The sequence below is a fragment of the Hippocampus zosterae genome, chromosome 4, assembly GCF_025434085.1.
Source record: "Hippocampus zosterae strain Florida chromosome 4, ASM2543408v3, whole genome shotgun sequence".
Taxonomy (NCBI): Eukaryota; Metazoa; Chordata; class Actinopteri; order Syngnathiformes; family Syngnathidae; genus Hippocampus; species Hippocampus zosterae.
This window is the reverse complement of record NC_067454.1, coordinates 20,221,723-20,243,467: the sequence shown is the minus strand read 5'-3', so window position 1 is coordinate 20,243,467 and position 21,745 is coordinate 20,221,723. Positions and strand designations below refer to the sequence as shown.

Here is a 21,745-nt window from a genome sequence, read left to right as displayed (position 1 = left end):
TCTTATTTATAAATATGTTATCTATTAATGTGGCCGTGTCAACTGTTATTCTGCTAGGTTTCAGGATTACTGGGAAAAAGCTGTTGCTGTACATAGTATTTATGAAGTCAGTTGTTTTTTTGTGTCTATTTGGGTTTAATAAGTCAATGTTAAAGTCACCACATATTATTCGTGTTTTCTTATCGTTGTAGTAACTGAGCATATCTGTTAGTTTTTTATTGAATGTGTCAATACATGTTCCTGGTGTCCTATAGATGCAACTTATGATGATATTTGATGCCTTTTTATTGTGTATTTCAATGGTTAGACATTCCATTAGGTTTTCTATTGTGTTTGTCAATCTCTCGATTTTACTGCATTTACAGTAAGTGCTTTGTCTACATATATTGCAACCCCCCCTCCTTTTTTGTTTTCTCTATTAGTTGCAAACATTTCATAACCTTCTATTTCCATTTCAGTTGTTTTATCTTCATCAAGCCAAGTTTCTGATATGGCAATTATTTTAAATTTATTGAATTTAGTCAGGTATTCTTTAATTTTTGTGAAGTTTTTATAGAGACTTCTACTGTTTAAGTGTATTACCGAAAGTGCATTTTCCAATTTTATATTAGTGTTGAATTGTTCATCCAGGTAATAGTCAGAGTTTGTTACCCTTTGTTTGTTGTTGAAGAAGTTATTGTCTGGGTCCAAGTTGTTCTCGGGATCGAATGGCTTATAGTCAATATCTTCAAAGGGTTGGAAGTTCATGTTTTTTGGATGTGAATTTCCCGCTCCCACACGGTCGTCGATGGCTCCCTCACGGCCGTCGTTGGTTCCCTCGCTGTCGTCGCTCGCTCTCTCACCGTCATCACTGGGTCCCTCGTGGTCACTGGCTCCCTCGCGGTCGTCGCCGACTCCCTCACGCTCGCCGGCTGGCTGCCTCCCGGCTCTCTCACGCGCGCTGGCTGGTTGTCTCCCGGCTGCCTCAGGCTCGCCGTCTCCCGGCTCCCTCGCGGTCACTGGCTCCCCTGCAGTCGTCGCTGGTTTCCTCTCGGTCGTCTCTCGCTCCCTTGCGGTCGTCGTTGGCTCTCTCACGGTGGTCGCAGGCTGGTTGTCTCCAGGCTTCCTCACGGTCGCTGGCTTCCCTGCAATCGTCGCTGGCTTCCTCGCGGTCATCACTGGCTCCCTCACGGTCGGTCGTCGCTGGCTGCCTCGCGGTCGGTCGGTCTTGAAAAAGTTATTGTCCGGGTCCAAGTTGTTCTCAGGGTCAAACGTCTTGTGGTCAGTAGGGTTGGAGGTCATCAAAGGGTTGGAAGGGTCATCAAAGGATTTGAAGTCCATGTTTTTTGGTATGTGAATTTCCTGCTTCAGTAGGGTCAGAGTTTTTATTGTCGGGTGGTGAAAAATTCTCAGTATGCTGCTTGATGGTGTTGAACTCGAGCCTGTTGTGTTGGAGTTGTTTTTATATACAGTTTATATATACTATATAAATAAGAAATACAGTGTAAAAGTCTACCCTCTCCTTTGTTTTAATGAGTTTGTTCAATTTGACTTGTGAAAACATGAGCAAATATGACCCAGTGGGTTTATGTCAACAAATTATAACATTTTGTTGAGTAATGTAGTGTGAAGGTACAATCAAGAGAAATTTATTAATTCTTACATTTAACTATATATTTTTCCCGTGGTGAAATTGATAAGGGTGCTTTATTTCTATTGTTATCATAATATTACTATGCGATACATCTATTTTCAACAATGAACAGGTTCACGGGGATCTTCTGTAACCAATCACAGCTGACTTTCGGCGGGAGCCAAACTGGGTCACTGATCTACGCGTGCGCAGTGTGGCTTGTTGGGAGGCTCCCGTGTTGTTTGTAATCACACGTCGAACAAAGAGTCTGCGTATGTAATCGTACGCTGCAAAAATAGCGAGGTCGTTAAATCCTTTATTTTCTGAAGTGGGACAATTGGAAGCAGGCGCTGTTCTGGGAGGCATTCGCCACCAGAAGTAAAAATGGTTCAACCCAAAGTTCCGGATTATTATGTTGACACCCGTGTATTTTCTTTATTGAGTTCACATTTCTGTCTTGTGAACGCTAATCCAATTAATTATTTGTATCACGATACTCGCGTTTTCGGTCACTCGGTAGAGCCTCCAGTTAGCTCGGTTGAGCTTGCTGACTGCGGACAAAGAAAGACGTCTGTTAGCAGCAAGTTGCTAAGCAGAGATCTCGTGACAGTGTCAAGTGTTGTGATTTTTTTCTCCTTTTGATAATGTGTGCAAAAAGTGTGAAAGAAAAGTATGAAGATGAACTTTGTCGAGCAAAGAAGCGACAGCGTAAATTACTGGAAGATGTTTGTAAGACCCCTCAAATTGAGGTACACGGAGCAGGTAATGTACAGTGTTTAAAGGAACGAAGGATACCAAATTTCATTATTGTGTTGTCTTTTGTGAGCCTTCAGTGTTGTCGTTAAAGGGATAACCTCTGATTTCATTATCCTGATGTCTTTTGTGTGCTTTCAGGGTTGTCATTGTGATATAATTACCGATATAATTGCTTATCCATTTTATTTCGTAAATTATGATCTCCACTGGCAATCACTCGTCCCCGTTATGATGGTTTTACTGTTTCGCATTTTTGAATTTGTCCAAGTGGGGCTGCCGCACATCATCAGCTCGAGACGGTTTGGCTAACTAAAGGGAATTTGTAATACAGCTCCATCAATGTAGTCCTTAGTGTGCTGAAGCCTCGACACAGTACGCCCCATTACTGCTTTACGAGGCGTAGATATAATTAACTCCTCGTTTCACGGTAAACTTGTCTCGGAGCACTTTGAAGTTTCTCTGCTTGGCTTAGCTTACCTTGCTAGGTACTAACAACGTGGCTTATTTGTTATCAGCACATCGCTAAGCGCAGACCAAGTGTTGTCATTATCCTGTGGAAATGTGTGATCAAAGGGTGCGAAAAGACGAGGAGGCCTTTTCTGCAACTAAAGAAGAGAACGAGCGACAACGTCAACACTTGGATGGTGTTTTCAAGAATCCTCAAATTGTGTTGCACAGAGCAGGTTTGTCCATGTCTGATTCTGACTTGTTAACTATCCATCCATTATCTGAATGAAATCTACTGATGTATGTTAAATATCTGTCTGATTTTGAATTGAGGATAGACATACCGGTAAGTGATACAATAATAAACTGACTACTAAAACACAGAATATAAATTTCTGTCCCTGCTCTGTCTCACTCTCTCTGTACCATCAACCAAAAGGCAGATAACCATTGCGTTTTATATCCAATAAGACATTGTTAGAGGAATCTATGAGTAAAATTGTATCATGTTTAAAGTTTCATTTAATTTGGGCACATCGAAACGTCTGGGTGCGTATCCAACACCCCCAAATGCCTGTGCACAAAGGCGCCGGCCACCTGGCCTGAGGGCTGTTGAAGTCCACAATTAGCACGTCAATGCAGGTGGGCGATCAGAGGAGAGAGGGATAGACTCGGTCACAAAGCGGGAATGAATATTTCGGGAACAGCGGTTGAACAACAAAAGACGATTTGAGAACACCCGTCGCGCCTAGGCGACATTGGCCGTCCGCAAAGTCTGCAACATGTTGATTCAATGTAGACCAAACAGAAAGGCGCCTACTTAAACCAACTGGTTCAAAGCTTAAAACCAGGTAAAACCAGCAGCTCAAGTCAACAGATGACACCAGTTGGTGATGGAGACACTCTTGGAGAATCACATCAACTGTAGCTGATGATAACGATTATGATGATGAATACTCGAAAAGTGACTCCAAAAATGTGAAATGTTCTCAGTGTAACAAAACGTTTTTCAACAAGTCATCGTTGAAAAGACATAAGAACACACACTGGAGAGAAACCTTTTGCCTGCCCAGTCTGTAACTTGAGTTTTGGGAGTTGTTCGTATTTAAGAACACACACACGAATTCACACTGGAGAGAAACCTTTTGCCTTCCCTGTCTGCAACTTAGGTATTGGGAGTCGATCGGATTTAAGAACACACACAAGAACACACACGGGTGAGAAACCTTTTGTCTGCACAATATGTGCAAAAAGATTTTCCCGGAAGAGACATTTGAACACTGTGGAGAGAAACCTTTTTCCTGCACAGTTTGTGGGCTTAAGGTCACTCAAAAGAGTAGTTTAACTTATCACATGGAGGGACACCGGAGAGAAACCTTTTGCCTGCCCCGTCTGCAACTTAAGTTTCGGGAGTCGTTCATATTTAAAAATACACACACAATTACACACCGGGGAGAAAACGTTTTCTTGTTCAGTTTGTGGTAAAAGATTCTCTCTGAAGGGAGATTTAAGATCTCACACAAGAACACACACTGGGGAGAGACCTTTTGTCTGCTCAATTTGTGGCAAAAGGTTCACCCGGAAAGGACATTTGAACACACACACAATTACACACCGGGGAGAAAACGTTTTCTTGTTCAGTTTGTGGTAAAAGATTCTCTCTGAAGGGAGATTTAAGATCTCACACAAGAACACACACTGGTGAGAAACCTTTTGACTGCTCAGTTTGTGGTCAAAGGTTCTCTGAAAAAGGAACCCTCAAAAAACACACAAGAACCCATACTGGACAGAAACCTTATGCCGCTTCACTTTGTGATCAAAAATTCCCTGAAAAGGCAACCTTATTAAGACACACACAAACACACACGAGGAAGAAACCTTTTATCGGTTCAGTCTGCAACATTAGTTCTGAATTGGAAGACCTTAGTCCTGAACAGCAGGAGCAGCAGTCTTCCCCCATTAAAGAGGAAGAGAAGGAAGATGATCTCACCAGATTGCCTTTGATTAGTGTCATTGTGAAGTGTCACGAAGATGATGATGATAATATGACAATGTTTTCTGATGTCAAGACAGATTGGAAATGACAGATAGAGAAACTTTTTAGCTGCTCAGATTGTGGAAAAATATTCACTCAGCAGAGACATTTCCAATGTCAGATCAAACATTCTATGATAAGTCGTGTCACATTGAGGAATACGTGCGTTTGTGAGAAGTGCTGCAGTAAATGAAGCAACAAAAAAAAACAATCTCAAGAAGGCTATCAATGTCTGTCAATGCCTTTCATAAAAACTTAGACCCAAGTTAGTTTTTTTTTCTTTCGAATGAAACCATGCTTTCCTTTTGCAGCAAGATAAAGGTTAGCGCAAAGCACTTTCTTATCAGTGTTGCATTATCATGAACTCATTTATATGCATCCTTCTTAAAAAAAAAGAAAGAGATAATGTTTACCACTCAGCCTTATGCTTCATTACATGTGCATCAGCTCGAACCCACCATTGCACTGTGTATGAAACTGTATGATGGTCCTTCTCTTTCTACCTAAGAAGAAAGCTCTTATGGTTACGCCTTTACATTTAGTATGTGTTTTCTTTCCATTTTTTTCCTTTCTTGATATGTCAAGAACCAGATGCAGTAAGCATAACATTACAAACAACAGAGATATACACATCACATACATATTTGTCCTTTTCAACATGCCAGAAAAGGGGTAGGTAGAAGTACAACTCATTTAATTCTATGCCTCCTTCAATATTCACCACTCACCGACAATGATGAGGATTCTGATTCACACGAGTCCTGGAAACAAACGCTTGAAACATCTGCTTTTTGGTTTTAAACATACTCTGTGTACCATCCTACTTTCAATGCTTCATTCATATCCACGCAATGTCAGCCTCATAAACAAGATATTGTGAATAATCAAACTGTCAGGGGCTCGCTTGGTTGTCACCCAGCCCTACAGGCGTTCCCTCGATTCGAGGGCGACGGCTTTGGCCAGAGCACACGGATGCCAGAGTGTGATGACAACCGAGGCATTTTTTTTTCTCGAACTGTAATTTGCTGCTGGATACTATGAACATCGAAACTTAATCGACATTGGACTACAGTACAAATTGATTTGTTCGAGCGACTTTTCACCGCACTATCAACATGACGGATTGCAAAACACTCACGCGCCCAGCCCCACTGTAAATGTTCTGGGAAGAATTGTATCATTCAAAATCAACTTTTTAGTTTCGGTTTTAGCCAATTTGAAGTGCACAAAGCTCCACAGAAATCCCAAAGACGTTTACAGGAGATTTTTGATTGATACATAAGATGCTTAAAATTAATGTCTGTTGGTGTTTACTTTTCATTGAAACAGCAAGTGTGCATGTGAAAATTGCCAAACAATGCCCGCAGAAAAACAGAACATTTGTTGTCAGGAAATTCTAAGTTTTATTTTTCCCACTAAATACTGCTCAGGAGCTTTCCAATAAGCCCCACTTTAGTCAAAGGAAATCACAGGACCACCACCATCAACGAGTGTGTACGTCATGAGTCAAAATAAGTGACATGCACTTCACAAGTGGTTCCAATTTTGTTGTTGCAACCCCAACTAGCTGTTTTATTAATATAGTCCACATAAAGCTCAAATGTTGAGTATGTGGGACACACAATTGAACATTTTAAAGCAAGCTCGGGACATGTATAACCTGTTGTTATTTGTTTGCTTTTAGTGTTGTCATTCTACACAAAAAAATAAAAATTGCTTAGTACTAATGCCGCGCATATTAAGTTTGTCCAAGTGTACTTGCCGTACAACTTTAGGCCCAGCTTTTTCATGTACGGTTTGACTAGCCAAAAAAGCTTTATGGTACAGCGCTGCTGATTTAGTCCTTAGCGTGCAGAAGGCCCCACACAGACAATCCGATTACTTTTTTACGGGACTAAAACATCATTAAGTGCTCGTTTCATGCTGAACTTGCACTTCGAAGGTATTCCTCTTAGCTTAGCTTCAATTATCTTAGCCTAGCTTAATTTAACTTGTCCTGCAACCACGAACGAAGAGACTCGCAAAGCGGAGATCAAGTGGGAGTGTTACATGTTGTGATTATCGCGTGAAAATGTGTGATGAAAGGATGAAAGAAGAGAACAAGGAGGTGCTTTTTGGAACTAAAGAGGAGAACGAACGTCAACGTCAACAAGTGAACAGTTTCAATAAACCTCTAAATGTGCACAGAGCAGGTTTGTCCACGTCTGACTTGTAAACTACTTTCTTGAACATTAGATGAATGGATAGATCGATTTTTAAAACAAATGTAACCCACTCGTAGCTTTATTGTAAAATCTGTGTGGTTACTACACTTACACCGTTCCACCTGGGCCTTAGTGTTGTTCATGAATCCCTCGATGAGTCGCGGCATGAAGGACCACATATTCGCCCATAAAGAAAAAGTGATATTCTTACCGACACACCTCATTTCATCCTTGCAACTAAAACAGGCAACATTCAATCCGGCAACAGACCATGAAATACAACACTAGTAAGAGACAGAACAAGGAAATGAGCTCACCCCTTACTATTATATTTTTAAAGTGCAACAGAAATGAACTGATTTAATCCACTCACCTTGTCATTTGCAATAATGGCTTCACACAGTTTATAGCATAATTATCAGTCATTACCGTTGACATTATGTACTTTACATCACTCAGAACATGATCAATATACTGTGTAATGCTACAACATTAATCTCTTCCAGATAGTAATGCAAAACATGAGACTTTTCCAAACCATGTGTGTGTTTTTTGTGTTTTGCAGATGTCAGTGAAGAATGTCTTCATTCTGAGAATCGGGAGCCAGTATTCTCTCACATTAAAGAGGAAACGGAGGATGAAGATCTTCTACACGTCAAAGAAGAAGGCAAAGCAGATCCTCTTCACCTTAAAGAAGAAGCGGAGAAGGCAGAACCCTTTCACATTCAGGAAGAGGAGGATGATATCACCAAGTTACAATTGACTGTAGTCCTTTTGAAGAATGAAGATGAAGAAGACGACGGTCAAAATGAGGAGAACTGGAGGGCTGAGCCTCCAAGCAGCAGCTCAAGTCAACACATGGCAACCGAAATTGATGTAGATCAATGTCGACGATCACAAGATGACAGCCTTCTCGCGCCACTTTTAGAATGTGACGAAATGGTGTCACACTGTTCTGACATTGAAGATGATGATGAACACTCTTTAACAACCCATATTAGAACACACATTGGGGAGAAGCCTTTTGTCTGCTCAGTTTGTAGTCAAAGATTCGCTTGGAAGGGGCATTTAAACTCTCACACACGAACCCACACTGGGGAGAAACCTTTTGCCTGTTCAGAGTGTGACCAAAGATTTTCTGAAAAGGGAAACTTAAAAAAACACACAAAAACGCACACTGGAGAAAAACCTTTTGCCTGTTCAGTTTGCGGCCAAAGATTCTCTGAAAATGGGAATTTAAGAAAACACATTAAAACCCACACTGGAGAGAAACCCTTTGCCTGCTCAGTTTGCGGTCAACGATTCTCTGAAAGGGGAAACTTAAGAACACACACAAGAAGACACACTGGAGAGAAGCCTTTTACCTGCTCAGTTTGTAGTCAACAATTTGCACGGAAGGGACATTTGAATGCACACACAAGAACACACACTGGGGAGAAACCTTTTTCCTGTTTAATTTGTGGTCAAAGATTTTCTGTAAAAGGAAACTTAAATACACACATGAGAACGCACACTGGGGAGAAACCTTTTTCTTGTTCAGTTTGTGACAAAAGATTCACTGAGAAAGGACATTTGAAAACGCACACGAGAACACACACTGGGGAGAAACCATTTGCCTGCCTAGTTTGTAGGAAAATATTCTCTCGTAAGGCATCTTTAACCATACACACAAGAAGACACGCTGAAGAGAAAAACAATTAACTTGGAAGCAGTTAAAAACACTTATATTTGCTTTTAGAGTCACTGTAAAGTGTTAGTATCAGTAGTGGGATTTCAGGGTCGAGCAAGAATTTGACAAGACGCACAAGAAGCCAACTTTGTGGGAAACCCTTCAGCTGCTATTTCTGTGAGATAAATTATTCTATATTTTAACCATTCATTTACTGTAAGAATCAAGCTGGTTGCTGGGAAGTCCAGCAGTAACTTTCTTGACATAAATTGGAACAAAACTGTTTCTTTTTTGTCAGCTGTGAACGCAGGTATGTGATCTTCAATGAAATACAAGTTTTCATACAGTGGTACTGTGCAGGATCTATTTTTAAAGCCTCAATGCAGTAAAGCGAAATCACGCTTGTTTTCAAATAATTTTAAGATTCTGTTTATTTTTTAAGTGTAAACATATTTCTTTGACTTACAATTTAGGATTTAATGTGTTATATAGGTTGGCACGCAAAATCAGCGCTTCACAATCTTTCAAGCCACAGATATGACCCCCCCAAAATTCCTCTCTTTTTTTTTCACAGTGCATCGGTGCAGGGTTAAAATTTGGCCCCCGACTTCCTGTGTCGAGTTTGTCGCCCCCCCTGGGCACGCCCCGCCCAGGGGGGCGCGCCCCCTATTTAAGAAACACTGGTTTAGAGGGAGGTGTCTCTGGGGTGGTGACACTCGTGGATTGGAAATCATTTTCGTCACACAGGGTGGACAATCATTAATGGTGGAGGAGTTAGTCCTGCTTGGAGATAGAATCTATTACGCCGCTATACTGTCTGACCTTCCATGTCAACAAGGTAAGATCTTGGCGTGACCTTCCTCAGGATGACTCTTGGTGACTTCCAAGCATTCTCGTGGTCCAATTTAGTGTTGACTGTGTCTCCTGAGGCGGCCCGGTAGTCCAGTGGTTAGCACGTCGGCTTCACAGTGCAGAGGTACCGGGTTCGATTCCAGCTCCGGCCTCCCTGTGTGGAGTTTGCATGTTCTCCCCGGGCCTGCGTGGTGCTCTCCGGGTGCTCCGGTTTCCTCCCACATTCCAAAAACATGCGTGGCAGGCTGATTGAACACTCTAAATTGTCCCTAGGTGTGAATGTGAGTGCGTATGGTTGTTCGTTTCTGTGTGCCCTGCGATTGGCTGGCAACCGATTCAGGGTGTCCCCCGCCTACTGCCCGAAGACAGCTGGGATAGGCTCCAGCACCCCCCGCGACCCTAGTGAGGATCAAGCGGCTCGGAAGATGAATGAATGAATGTGTCTCCTGGATGACGAACAGGTAGGTGACTGACCCAAGGTCGACGATTAAAGTCAACAACTTTGTTTTGCCTTCTCCTGAGCGTCCTTTTGTTTGATGGTCTGTTGGGCCATCTGGGTTGTAGGTTTGTCTATAATACAGGCAGCGTTGTTTTTATCTTCCTACCCAATTAGCAGTCCCGCAGGGCTGATCAAGACCAATCCCTTTCCATGTAGGCAGCACTGTGGGGATAAGGGGCTCCTTGTTTTGGCTTAAACTTCATCTCCAGACAGATCTGGCACAACTCCACAATGGTCTTGAGTTCCACAGACAGCCCAGGCTACCATACAGATGCTTTGGCCATGTCTCTGCACTTTGTGAGCCCCGGTGTCCTTTATGTACCTTTTGCGAGATCTCTGCTCTCATTTTCGTCTGAACTACAATTCTGGTTCCTCTCATTATGATTCCATCAGCTTCTGATGGCTCATTTGTCACTTTTGCATAGTCTTTAATGTGTAGCCGAATTTTCTTGCTACACTCCGGCCAGCCTGACCAAATGAATTTGGCTACCTCCCGCAGTTCACTGTCAGTTGCTGTTGCCATTCTGATGCTCTACATCTTTGCTGAGGACACCATGCAACACTGCGGCTCCGTAGCAGGCCACATCTTCATGTGTGTCCACTCTGTTCATTAAATGCCCTTGAAGGTTACAAGACAGGGTATCTGCCACAATTCATGTCTTCCCAGGCACATACTGTATTCTGCTTTTGCATTGTACCTCAGGATTCTCATCAATAGGCGTTGACATCTCAATGGAACGTTGCCTAGGCTCTGGCTGTTGGCAAGTGGTACCAATGGCTTGTGGTCGGTATCGAGCCTAAACTGATCCAAACCACACAGGTATTTTTCGAATTTCTCACTTTCCCATACGCTGGCCAGGCATTCCTTCTCGATCTGCGCAGGGTGTGTTTCAGCTTCTGCGAGACACCTGGAGCAGTCGGCTACTGCCTTCCATTCTCCTCCATAAAGCTGGAGGAACACACACCACAGGCCATAGCCGCTCGCGTCAGCTGATACAGCAGTGGATCTAGTGACAACATAGAAGGCGAGAACTGGTGCAGTTGTCAGCCACAGTCATGATGCACTTTTGAGCTGTTTATTGAATAGGACAGTCAAACACACAAACTATAGAAGGAACATTCAGAAGCAGCGTAAGGCAGACATTGACGCTGAATTAACCACGTGGTGAAGGGCCAATCCAATTGACTCGAGTTCCTGTTAGCCATCAACAAATACAAAGTCTGTGTTGGTGAGGCTTTCGGCTTAGTTACAAACCCTTTTAAATTTCTTCAAAATTGCCTTCAATGATGTTTGGTTATTTTCTCATTCTAATGTTTTATAACACAGCAATTTTTGCTTTAATTGAAAGCAAGTCAATTGTTTTGTTGTTTGTGAGGGGTGATGAACGTCAAGGCACCATTGTATAAATCACAAAGTTGCAACATTCGACCGACATTAAATACAAATTAAAACAATAAAAAAACAAATCAAATACATTCAAATGACATTTAAAAAATACATTGGCGTATACTGCATATCAAAACAAATGACTGGAACGCCTGCAAAGGAAATGTTTTTTTTTCAGTGCTTTCAAAGAGAACAGGGTTTGGTATCAATGGAATATCTAATGTCCTTTTGATTCTTTATAATTATCAGTGTGAGTGGTGCGTGACATCGTTTCATCACTTCATGATAGCGGAGCGAAGAGGTTGCCCGCTTTTGACTTCCCCATGATGGTCCGCATCTCCTTCTGTTGTCGTGTATTGACGTGAGCTGGTATTTGGAGGCTCTGCTCCTCTGTTCTCCTCACTTTCTCATCAACTGTCTTCACTCTTCACTGTGACAACAGTCAATGGAAATTTAGTGATATCCTCATCCTCTTCTTCCTCTTTAATGAGGGAGGCCTCTGGGCACATGTCTTCATTTTTAATGTTGGGGGTCGACTCCGGCTGCTCAGGACGAAGATCTTTCACTCCCGAACTTAAATTGCAGGCGGAAACACTACCTGATTTCTCTCCTGTGTGTGTCCTTACATGTCTTGTTAAATGTACCTTCTGCGTGAAAATTTTACCACAAGTTGAACAGGCAAAAGGTTTCTCCCCAGTATGTGTTCTTGTGTGGCTTATTAAACTTCCCTTGACAGAGAAGCTCTTGCCACACACTGTGCAGGTAAAAGGTTTCTCACCTGTGTGTGTCCTTATGTGTGTTCTTAAAGTCGCCTTCACTGAGAATTTTTGGTCACAAACTGTGCAGGCAAAAGGTTTCTCACCTGTGTGTGTTCTTGCGTGTATCCTTAAGTTTCCCTTTGCAGAGAATTTTTGACCACACACTGAGCACCCGTAAGGTTTCTCCCCAGTGTGTGTTCTTATGTGTGCATTCAGAAGTCCCTTCCAAGCAAATCGTTGCCCACAAACTGAGCAAGCAAATGGGGTCTCACCAGTGTGCGTTCTTGTGTGTGTTCTTAAATTTCCCTTTTCGGAGAATCTTTGACCACAAAATGAGCAGGAAAAAGGTTTCTCTCCAGTGTGTGTTCTTGTGTGGCTTATTAAACTGGCCTTTTCAGTAAAGCTTTTACTGCAAATTGAACAGGTAAAAGGTTTTTCTCCAGTGTGTGTTCTGGTGTGTTTTATCAAATTTCCCTTTTCAGAGAATTTTTGACCACAAAATGAGCAGGCAAAGGGTTTCTCTCCAGTGTGCGTTCTCATGTGAGTTGTTAAACTACACTTTTGATTTACTATAAGGCCACACACTGAGCAGGAGAAAGGTTTTTCCCCAGTGTGTGTTCTCATGTGTCTTTTCAATGACGACCTGTTGAAAAAAGTTTTGTCACACTGAGAACATTCTCTGTGTTTGTTGTCAGTGTGACCTGTCATATCACTTTTAGAGTGTCCATCATCATCATCATCATCCTCAGTGTTGGGAGAATGTGATGATATGTCATCACTATCTGAAAGTGGAGCTAAGAGGCTCCCTGATTGTGATGCTCCACAGATGTCTCTCTCGCCTTCCGTTGTCATATGTTGATTTGAGCTACAGCTCGGAGGCTCAGCCCCTCTCTTCTCAACACTTTGATAATTGTCTTCTTCATCTTCACCTTTCAGGACAACAGCAGCCAACGGCGGATTGGTGATATCAGTCTCCAACTCTTCCTCTTTAATGTGGAGGTGCTCTGGCTCCTCTTCCTCTTTACAGTTAAGGCGCTCGGGCTCCTGCTGGTCAGGATGAAGATATTCTTCACTGACATCTGCAAGACACAACAAGACAAACACATGTGGTTTGACAATGTGCTGTGACAACAAGCTGTGACTGATATGTATTAACAGCAACATTCTTAATTATGTTTGAGAATCACTCATTTATGTTCCTTTCAAAGGCACTTGCCTTAAGTTAAGTAATTAAAAAAAAATCTAATTCAGCAACATTCAGGAGGATAAGGTGTTATTCTTTGTATAACAAGCAAGGAAACCAATACCATGAAGTACACATCATTTGATCTTTATATTATTTTACATGTATATCAAGTTATTTATGCAAATGTATGTCAGTGATTCTTTGCAAACAAAAAACAAAAAAAAAAACATGCAGAGAACACATACAGACGGAAGTTATTCCAAAAGGCTAGCATAGTAGAATTCTTAGGATGCCTGGAAAATAACAGTGTCATCTGGCACCAAAATCAGATGACGAAAGGGAACATACGTAACTTTATGACTGATCACTTTCTGGCCAATGCTGAGGGAGCTATCCCTCATTAAGTACTGCATCTGAAGTCTTCCAAGTTTCCAAAACTGTGACAAATCCTTTAAAAAATATACATATAAACTTGTAGGATCTGATTATTAGCTGATGATTAGCCTCTAACAGCAGCAGGCAAGATGGCAGGGTGCACCCTCCTTGGCTTGACCAGCTAATTTTGCTCTGATGACGACTCCGTCAGATGTACAGCTAGCTGCTTGTTGCTTGATGGAACTTGAAAGTATCCCTCATATTTTACATAGTCTCGAGGTGTCAAATATAATCGACTCATGAGCAACTAATCGATTTAAATGAAATGACAACTATGTTGATAACCAATTCATCACTTACAGCTATTATTTAACTGAAAAGATGTCTAAATCTTTTGATATGAGCCTCTCAAAAGTATTCTCTGATTTCTGTAGACACCCATGAAAGCAGACAGATTATCTTTTGAGTTCACTCAAAATAAGACATTTGCTCAGACACTATTACCAGAGATGCAATACCCTCTCATTGCCTCGGGAACATTCTGGACGTTTGAAGCATTTGTGTCTTTGCCAAAACAAATATGCCACCAGAAAGACTGAACACTTTTTTTTATATTTTCTTTTTTAATAGTTCTTTTCTTCTTTTCAAAACTGACAACATACAGATTATTATTATTATTCCACTTTTAATTGATTCAATATAATGTATTGTATGATGTATATTTTGTAGAATGGTGATATATACACTGGTGCGCTCATAGATTTTCATACCCCCAGAGTATGTCTTATGAGCACGATATTGTGTCAGCAAACATCTGCCGTCATTTACAGTGCTTCTGATTATCCTCAAATAAAGTTAAGATGGTATGGCTGTTTTTTTTTCTTTCACCTCTGTCGTGTCACTGTACAAGTCTCACTGTTTAAAGGCCATGGCGGGAAATTGGTACAAATAATTTTCTCTTTTCATTCACTGTTTTTTGAGCAAGTCTTCACAAATTGATTTGAGGGGATAATCGAAGGTTTTGTGTACTTTCACACATATTCAGGCTCACTCGTATTATATTAAAACTTTTAAATGTTGTAATAGGACTACGTGGGACATGGATTATACACAAATACAGTTTAGAATAAAGCGTTTAGTTACTAAACATGGACAAGAAGTGAACCAACCTGCGCTGTATAACACATTTTGAGGCTTGTTGAAAAAGCCGTCCAGTAGTTGACGTTGGGGCTCGTTTTCTTTTGCCCAAGAAAGTTCCTCTTCTTTTACGGTTTTTGCACACATTTTCAACGATTTACACACACCGGATTTGTTTTTAGCACAGGATCTATTGCTATCAAACGTGTCTCTTTGTGAGCGGTCGGCAAAGGGTAGGTTAGGTCAAGAAGCTTTCACAACGTGCACCGAGACGAGTTTACCCGTACTCGGTGATTTAATGTAAGATGTTTTACTCCAGGAAGCGGTAATATGACGATCTGCGTTCAGTTTCGGTAGGTTCTGTAATATTTTGGGAATAATTATTTCGTGAAGTGTGTGCGGCTAGCCATGACGAACACGGAAGTGCATGTGCAGCGGAAGTTGTACAACAAGCTCACTTGGACAAACTTCTTGCCGGGGTCGGTAAAGCGTTAAATATTCACATATAGACAGGAAAAAATTCCCTGCGTAAATTAGGTCAAAATCAATATTTGTGTTCAAAATAAATAGCTAAGACGAGATATTCTGCGTCCCTTTTTGCGCAGCAACCACGCTAAACTTTCCGAGTAATATTCGGGTTTAAGCGCACACAGTACACACACAAAACAAGTGACTTAAAAGTATTCTGTTTCATGGCAGATAATTACGCTCACTGTAGACATGAATGCAATTTCAAAACAGTATAAACACGCCGTCTCGCATACTTTACTGTCACACTTCAAGGAGACAACAGTTGTTGCATTAGTGCCTCCCGCTGGTCGGCATTTGTCATTACATGTTTAAACTGTCAATGATTGTTACCGTTCACTAACAGTGGTTCACTTAACAAAGGCACATGTCACTTTAACAAAATGATGCTCCCAACGGTCAATTTGATTATTTGAGCGTACCACATAGAACTATAAGAGAAACCTCGACGCATTGCCACATTATTGTGCATTTGTGTATTTATTATTTTTATTGTGCTTTCTACCGCCTTATTACTTATTACTTATTACTGATTCGTCTTACTGTTTATTGTATATGTTAAATCGCTCCATGTGCAGCACTTTGTATGCAGCGATGGCTGTTTGAAAGTGCTCTATAAATACTGTTGACTTGACTTGACTTGACTTATCCGAACTATCAAGATGCGACTCACTACTGTGCACTCCTCGTACCTTTGACAGGATGCAGGTGACACACTGTGTGCTGTTGCGTTATTTCCGCCATAATTTAATAACAGTAATATATCACCAAGTTACATAGTGTATATAAATCAGATTTAGAATATTGTCATCCCAGTAAAATAATGGTCATATTTTTTTTTTTTCCCCTAAACATCGCATGATGTAGCCAGCTGTGCTGCTAAAATCGGCTACGTCCTGAGACATATTATTCAATTCCACCCCTTATTAATTAGTGTAACAATCAGTATGAGGTTCAGTTTTTCATGTTTGGTGAAAAACGGGGGGGGGGGGGGGGGCGACTTAGGGCATTGATTTAGTAAGGTGACGATATATTACAAACAAGAAACATCAGAGTGAAAAAAGCCCTTCTGTCCTATTCTGAGACTGGCTTTTGTTGTTACAGTATCCAGGGGTTACTTCGGCTGTAAGATTTGCTTCTAACACATACTTTGGCAACGTGTCTATGCAGAAATACAATTGTGTAGAGCTATGATGATACACATTTTTGTGCTCCCTGAAGCAGTTTATTAATTTCATCAACAAAATACACTATAGTTTTCAATACAAAGAGGTGGGGAAAAAACAGACATAATGCTATTCTCACTTGCTGTCAAAAGGGTTTTGTGACTCCCAGTGTCCCCCCCCCCCCCCCCCCCTACCTCATGGGGACGTCTGAAATGGCTTTGAATAGATCACGAGTCATGTTAGTCTTCCCAACTTGCTGCTCCAAAGAACGAGTTCAGATAGCCATGTTGCATGGCTGGCTAGAAGAGACAACAGCTCCAAATGCCAGGAGATGCACCCAAATTACAGCTGCCACCAATGCCGTGTTGAAAGTCACCCTTTGTCAAGCAATAAGTCCCAAATTCATATTTATTTTAAGGATACGTAGAGATTCTATTTATTCAGCTTTGGCCACATGAATAGCTAACAGTCACATTTTTAGTGTGTCCTCCTTCAGCCAAACTCTCCTGGCATGAATTCGAAAAGCTGAATCCAACTGTTACTTGTGTACAAAGACTGACGTACAGACTAATCTTTAAAAAAATACAGACATTGAAATGTACATAAATACAAAAGAAAACAATTTTTATTGTCAAGTAGATAAAACACCCGTTTTGATAACTTGGCAGAATAACAACAAAATCTTTCGACTGTGCTTCTCGGTGTGATTCAGTTGTATAGTGTGTGTTCTGTAGAAAGAAAAAAGAAGAAAAAAATCCCTGACATGCTATCAAAACATTTGACAAATGAGCCACCTACAGTCCATAGCCCACTGTACAAACATCTTCATACAGTGATTAAGGGAGTAGAAAATGAGTCAAGAATGCCCATGACAGCCCCAGTTTATTCTGCAGCTTCATAGCTGCTGCTCCTCTCACCAGCACACTTGTGTTTCTTAAGTTGACATGTTTCATTAAACCTTAACTCACAAACACTGCAACTGAATGGTTTCTCACCACTGTGTGTTCTAGTGTGTGTTGTCAAACTTGTCTTTTTAGAGAATCTTTTACCACAAACTAAACAGGCAAAAGGCTTTTCTCCAGTGTGGGTTCTTGTGTGCATGTTCAATTTTTCTTTACGTGTGAATGTTTTACTGCAGACTGAACAGGCAAAAGGTTTTTCTCCAGTATGTGTTCTTGTGTGTATATTCAATTTTTCCTTACGTGTGAATGTTTTACCACAAACTAAGCAGGCAAAAGGTTTCTCTCTAGCATGTATACTTCTGCATGGTGTTAAACTTGCCTTTTCTGCGAAGCTTTCACCGCTAACTGAAAAGGACAAAGGGTTTTCTACATTGTGTGTTCTTTCATGTATCTTCAATTTTTCCTTACGGGTGAAACTTTTCCCACAAAATGAACAGGCAAACGTTTTCTGCCCAGTGTGTGTTCCCATGTGTTGAACCAATGTTGAACGGACACTGAAACTTATACTGCAAATTGAGCAGGCAAAGGGTTTTTCTCCGGTGTGTGTTCGTGTGTGCGCTGCTAAATGAGTCTTTCTCGAGAAGCTTTTACCGCAAACTGAGCAGGCAAAAGGTTTCTCTCCAGTGTGTGTTCTTGTGTGGGCTGCTAAATTTGTCTTTGAACAGAATCTTTTATCACAAACTGAGCAAGCAAAAGGCTTCTCTCCAGCATGTATTCTTGTATGCGTTGTTAAATTTGTCTTTGCATAGAATGTTTTTCCACAAACTAAGCAGGCAAAAGGTTTTTCTTCAGCATGTGATTTTGTGTGTGTTGTTAAATTTGTCTTTTGAGTGAATCTAAGACCACATACTGAGCAGGCAAAAGGCTTCTCACCAGTGTGTGTTCTTTTGTGAGTTGTTAAATTTGTCTTTTTAGAGAAACATTTACCACAAACCAAGCAGACGAAAGGTTTCTCCCCAGTGTGTGTTCTTTTGTGTGTTCTTAAATCTCCCTTTCTCGAGAATCTTTTATCACAAACTAAGCAGGCAAAAGGCTTCTCTCCAGTGTGTGTTCTACTGTGTGCTATTACCTGTCCTTTTTGGGTGAACTTTTTCCCACAAACTGAGCAGGCAAAAGGTTTTTCGCCTGTGTGCGTTCTTGCGTGCGTTTTCAACGATGACTTATTGAAAAATGTTTTGTCACACTGAGAACATTTCACACGTTTGTTGTCAGTGCGACATGCCATATCACCAAGAGAGTGTTGTTCATCATCATCATCGGTATCAGAAGAGTGTGATGTTATGTTGTCACTATCTGAGACTGAAGCCAAGAAGCTCTTGTATTGGGATCCCTCACAGTGGTCATCATTACCTTCTTCACTCTTTGAAATGTCATCGGTCAATAAAAACTTGGTGATATCATCCTCTTGCTCTTCTTCTTTAATGTGTGGGGACTTTGGCTCCTCTTCCACTTTAATGTGGAAAAAGGGCTCCAGTCGCTCTTCCTCTTTCATGGGGTTGGGCTCCTGCGGCGGCCTCTCCATTCTTGAGCACCACTTCTGCTGCTCAGGCCGATGATCTTCACTGATGTTTGCAGGAAACAAGAAGACAAACACACATGGTTTAGCAAAGTCGAGCAGATAACTACTGGCAACCTTGGTTAGAAGTGTTTTTAGCCGCTAATTATTCGAGTTCTTTTAGTTTTTTTCCCCCCTAGACAACAGGACCATTTTTAAAAGAGGAAAATTAAACCTTTAATTCAACTTAATTTATTCACTTTAAAAAATTCCCATACAAATTAATAATGATTTTTACATCAAATCAAGTGTGCCACACTTACTGTTGACCACCCTTGGTGTTATTACTTTGTACAACCACTTTCCTCCAACAAAATAGCAACAAATCTTCTCCTATAATATTTCACAAATCGGGAGAATACAGAAAGAGGGATCGTTGACAATTCTCTTAGCACTATCTCTGAACTACCAACCAAATGATGCTAATTCTTGGATCCTAATTGATATTGTAAATTTCCCCATTGTGGGACAAATAAAGGATATCTTATCTTATATGAAGGGCTACCAGTGTGAGACGCACTTCTGAAATAACAAACTTGCTTAAATGACCTATAATATTATATTGTTGTATCCCGAAACGTATTTTTTAACATTGATTGCTGTTCTTTTTCCTTTTTTTTCGAGCATATCAGGTTTTAGACGTTTTCGTTTATTTTATTTTCAAAGTTAACCTATTGAATTGCACAATATGCATTTTACAATGAGTTTTAATTTATAGTTGACGTTTCTGAAAAAAAATCCACCTGTTGCTGAGCCTAACCCTTAATTCATAAATGTTACTAAACACATTATAATTTTTAGTACCTGTAGTCGTTATATTATTATAAACACTTGATGTGCTACAGAAAAAAATCTCAAAAGGTTTACTTGCATCGCTGATTAAAAACAAAAACTAAACTAAAAACTGTTGACAAGTGTAATTTTTTTGAACTCACGTGGTCCTTGGGGACAACCTGGTGCTCACCAGGGTAAGCTCTCCTCCTCGGAATAGAACTTTCAACAGGTGGAAACACACTCGTGTGCCACAGACAAACACTCTAGTCGACGGTATACTTGTCCAGGTAGAGTTGGTCGTATGCATAGGCAAAAACGTCGCACGTGTCGTTCCAAACAAGCCGGCTCGTTCAGGAAAAATGCTACAATGTGATCACGTGGCCAATGTATGACAAACATTAAAGCATCGGGGGATAATGCAGAGTGGAATGTAGTGAAAACACAACTGGCAGGGGGATCTGGAAATTTCAGTTCATGCTGACCCACAATTTACCTCTTTCTGATCAAAATCGTGTTCAATGTTGGTGACGCCCCATCAGATGCCCAACGTACAGACTAGTGTGTATTAATGTTACAACAGATGGAATGCCGTAGTTTGGATCATTTTGAGAGGAATAAGTATACTAACCTAGCCGTGTAACATAAGTTGAGGCTGCTTGAAAGACAGCGACCAGTGGCCGATGTTGGGGAAAAAAACTTCCTCCCCGTACGCTTCTTTCACATCTTTTTTCACACTAAAATCACAACACTTAACACTCACACTTGATCCCTGCTTAGCTATTCTTTGATAGCCAGGGTATTTCTTGGTTATCTGAGCAAAACTCGATTCAGCTAAGCTAGGTCGAGAAACTAACGTGCTATGAGACGAATTTACGCCGTCGAGAAGATTTTAGTTATTAATGTTTTAATGCAATAAAGTCGTGACAGGCGTACCACGTCGAGGCTAAAAGACACTCAGTACCAATTCGGGAATCATTATTTAGGGTACCGGTACTTCGTGTGATTAAGTGAAGAAAAAAACGTCATCAATCTAGCTGAGCGGAAGTACGACTACGGCAACTCCACTTGGTCAAACCTCGTGTATTGTATTATTGCATTGTGTGTGATTGTATTGTCGTTAATGTTCTTACAGCCTAATCGATTTCAACCCCCATACATTAGGCTTGTAACTTTGGGGTGGCAAGCACTGTATTCTTCCCTGGCTTAATTTGTAAGGTTATGTTGCCACCTCGTGCCTAAAAGGGTGATGGTTGCCACCAAAATTCATATTTCACAATTCTCTTGATCAATTCAACCTGTGTAAGGTGAAATGTGAATATGAGCTGCCGTGAAGAAACGTCACTCTACCCTCCACAAATTCAGGCGGACACTAGTAGGAATACGTATATCAATTTTGGTGAGGATTGGTAGTAGTTTTGGACATTTAGTGACGTCAATTTTTTGTTACGGCAGAGAAGCAGGCAGCCATGGCTGTTAGCTTCCACTAGCTCTCGTGGCTTGTTGAGGTTGGATTAACTTTCCACAGAAGCTCCATGCTCACCACTGGCCACGTTCACCACCGCCGGTCAGGCAGCCAGAAGCACCAGCCGGTGCGACGGAGGAGGTCGCGTCCCAGGCACCGTCTCCGGTCATCCCCATCGCGGTCGCACATCACCTGTGCAAACATAGCAGGGTGAACGCTTTATATTGTATCCACCCAAAGAGGCAGCAGTGTTGTAGTGCGAGTTGGCTGGATCTATTTCAGATAAACTGCTACGATCAAAATAGAGAGACGTGACAAAAACTGCACCTAAGCTGAATGTAGGCTTCATAGGTTGAAGTGAGCCTCAGTCAAGATGTCCAC

The 21,745-nt window shown here is 41.2% G+C and overlaps 5 protein-coding genes across 9 annotated transcripts in view; 2 read left to right on the top strand and 3 right to left on the bottom strand.

Annotated features, from left to right (window-relative positions):
* LOC127599366 (zinc finger protein 614-like) overlaps positions 1-21,745 on the top strand; it is a 150,148-nt gene that overhangs the window by 8,840 nt on the left and 119,563 nt on the right. The gene's annotated exons all lie outside the window — the stretch shown is intronic.
* The window catches only part of LOC127599384 (zinc finger protein 572-like), a 101,224-nt gene that overhangs the window by 40,378 nt on the left and 39,101 nt on the right, over positions 1-21,745 (bottom strand). The window lies entirely within an intron of this gene.
* LOC127599331 (gastrula zinc finger protein XlCGF8.2DB-like) lies at positions 6,591-9,072 on the top strand. Of its 2 annotated transcripts, none has more exons than XM_052063233.1 (2): positions 6,591-6,792; positions 7,620-9,072. In XM_052063233.1, exons 1-2 carry the CDS (start codon positions 6,771-6,773, stop codon positions 8,753-8,755), a joined length of 1,158 nt encoding a protein of 385 aa, XP_051919193.1. In that variant the 5' UTR covers positions 6,591-6,770; the 3' UTR covers positions 8,756-9,072. The 2 variants fall into 2 exon arrangements, with proteins under 2 accessions (XP_051919193.1, XP_051919192.1); XM_052063232.1 differs by having other exon boundaries at positions 6,592-7,042.
* Positions 11,137-15,340, bottom strand: LOC127599307 (zinc finger protein OZF-like). Its single transcript, XM_052063188.1, has 2 exons — positions 14,950-15,340; positions 11,137-13,298 (listed from the first exon to the last, which is right to left on the bottom strand). Exons 1-2 carry the CDS (start codon positions 15,062-15,064, stop codon positions 11,872-11,874), a joined length of 1,542 nt encoding a protein of 513 aa, XP_051919148.1. The 5' UTR covers positions 15,065-15,340; the 3' UTR covers positions 11,137-11,871.
* LOC127599290 (gastrula zinc finger protein XlCGF26.1-like) lies at positions 16,816-20,931 on the bottom strand. 4 transcript variants are annotated; one of them, XM_052063152.1, is made up of 2 exons: positions 20,064-20,931; positions 16,816-19,135 (listed from the first exon to the last, which is right to left on the bottom strand). In XM_052063152.1, exons 1-2 carry the CDS (start codon positions 20,207-20,209, stop codon positions 17,494-17,496), a joined length of 1,788 nt encoding a protein of 595 aa, XP_051919112.1. In that variant the 5' UTR covers positions 20,210-20,931; the 3' UTR covers positions 16,816-17,493. The 4 variants fall into 4 exon arrangements, with proteins under 4 accessions (XP_051919112.1, XP_051919114.1, XP_051919115.1 ...); XM_052063154.1 differs by having other exon boundaries at positions 20,093-20,931; XM_052063155.1 differs by having other exon boundaries at positions 20,396-20,931.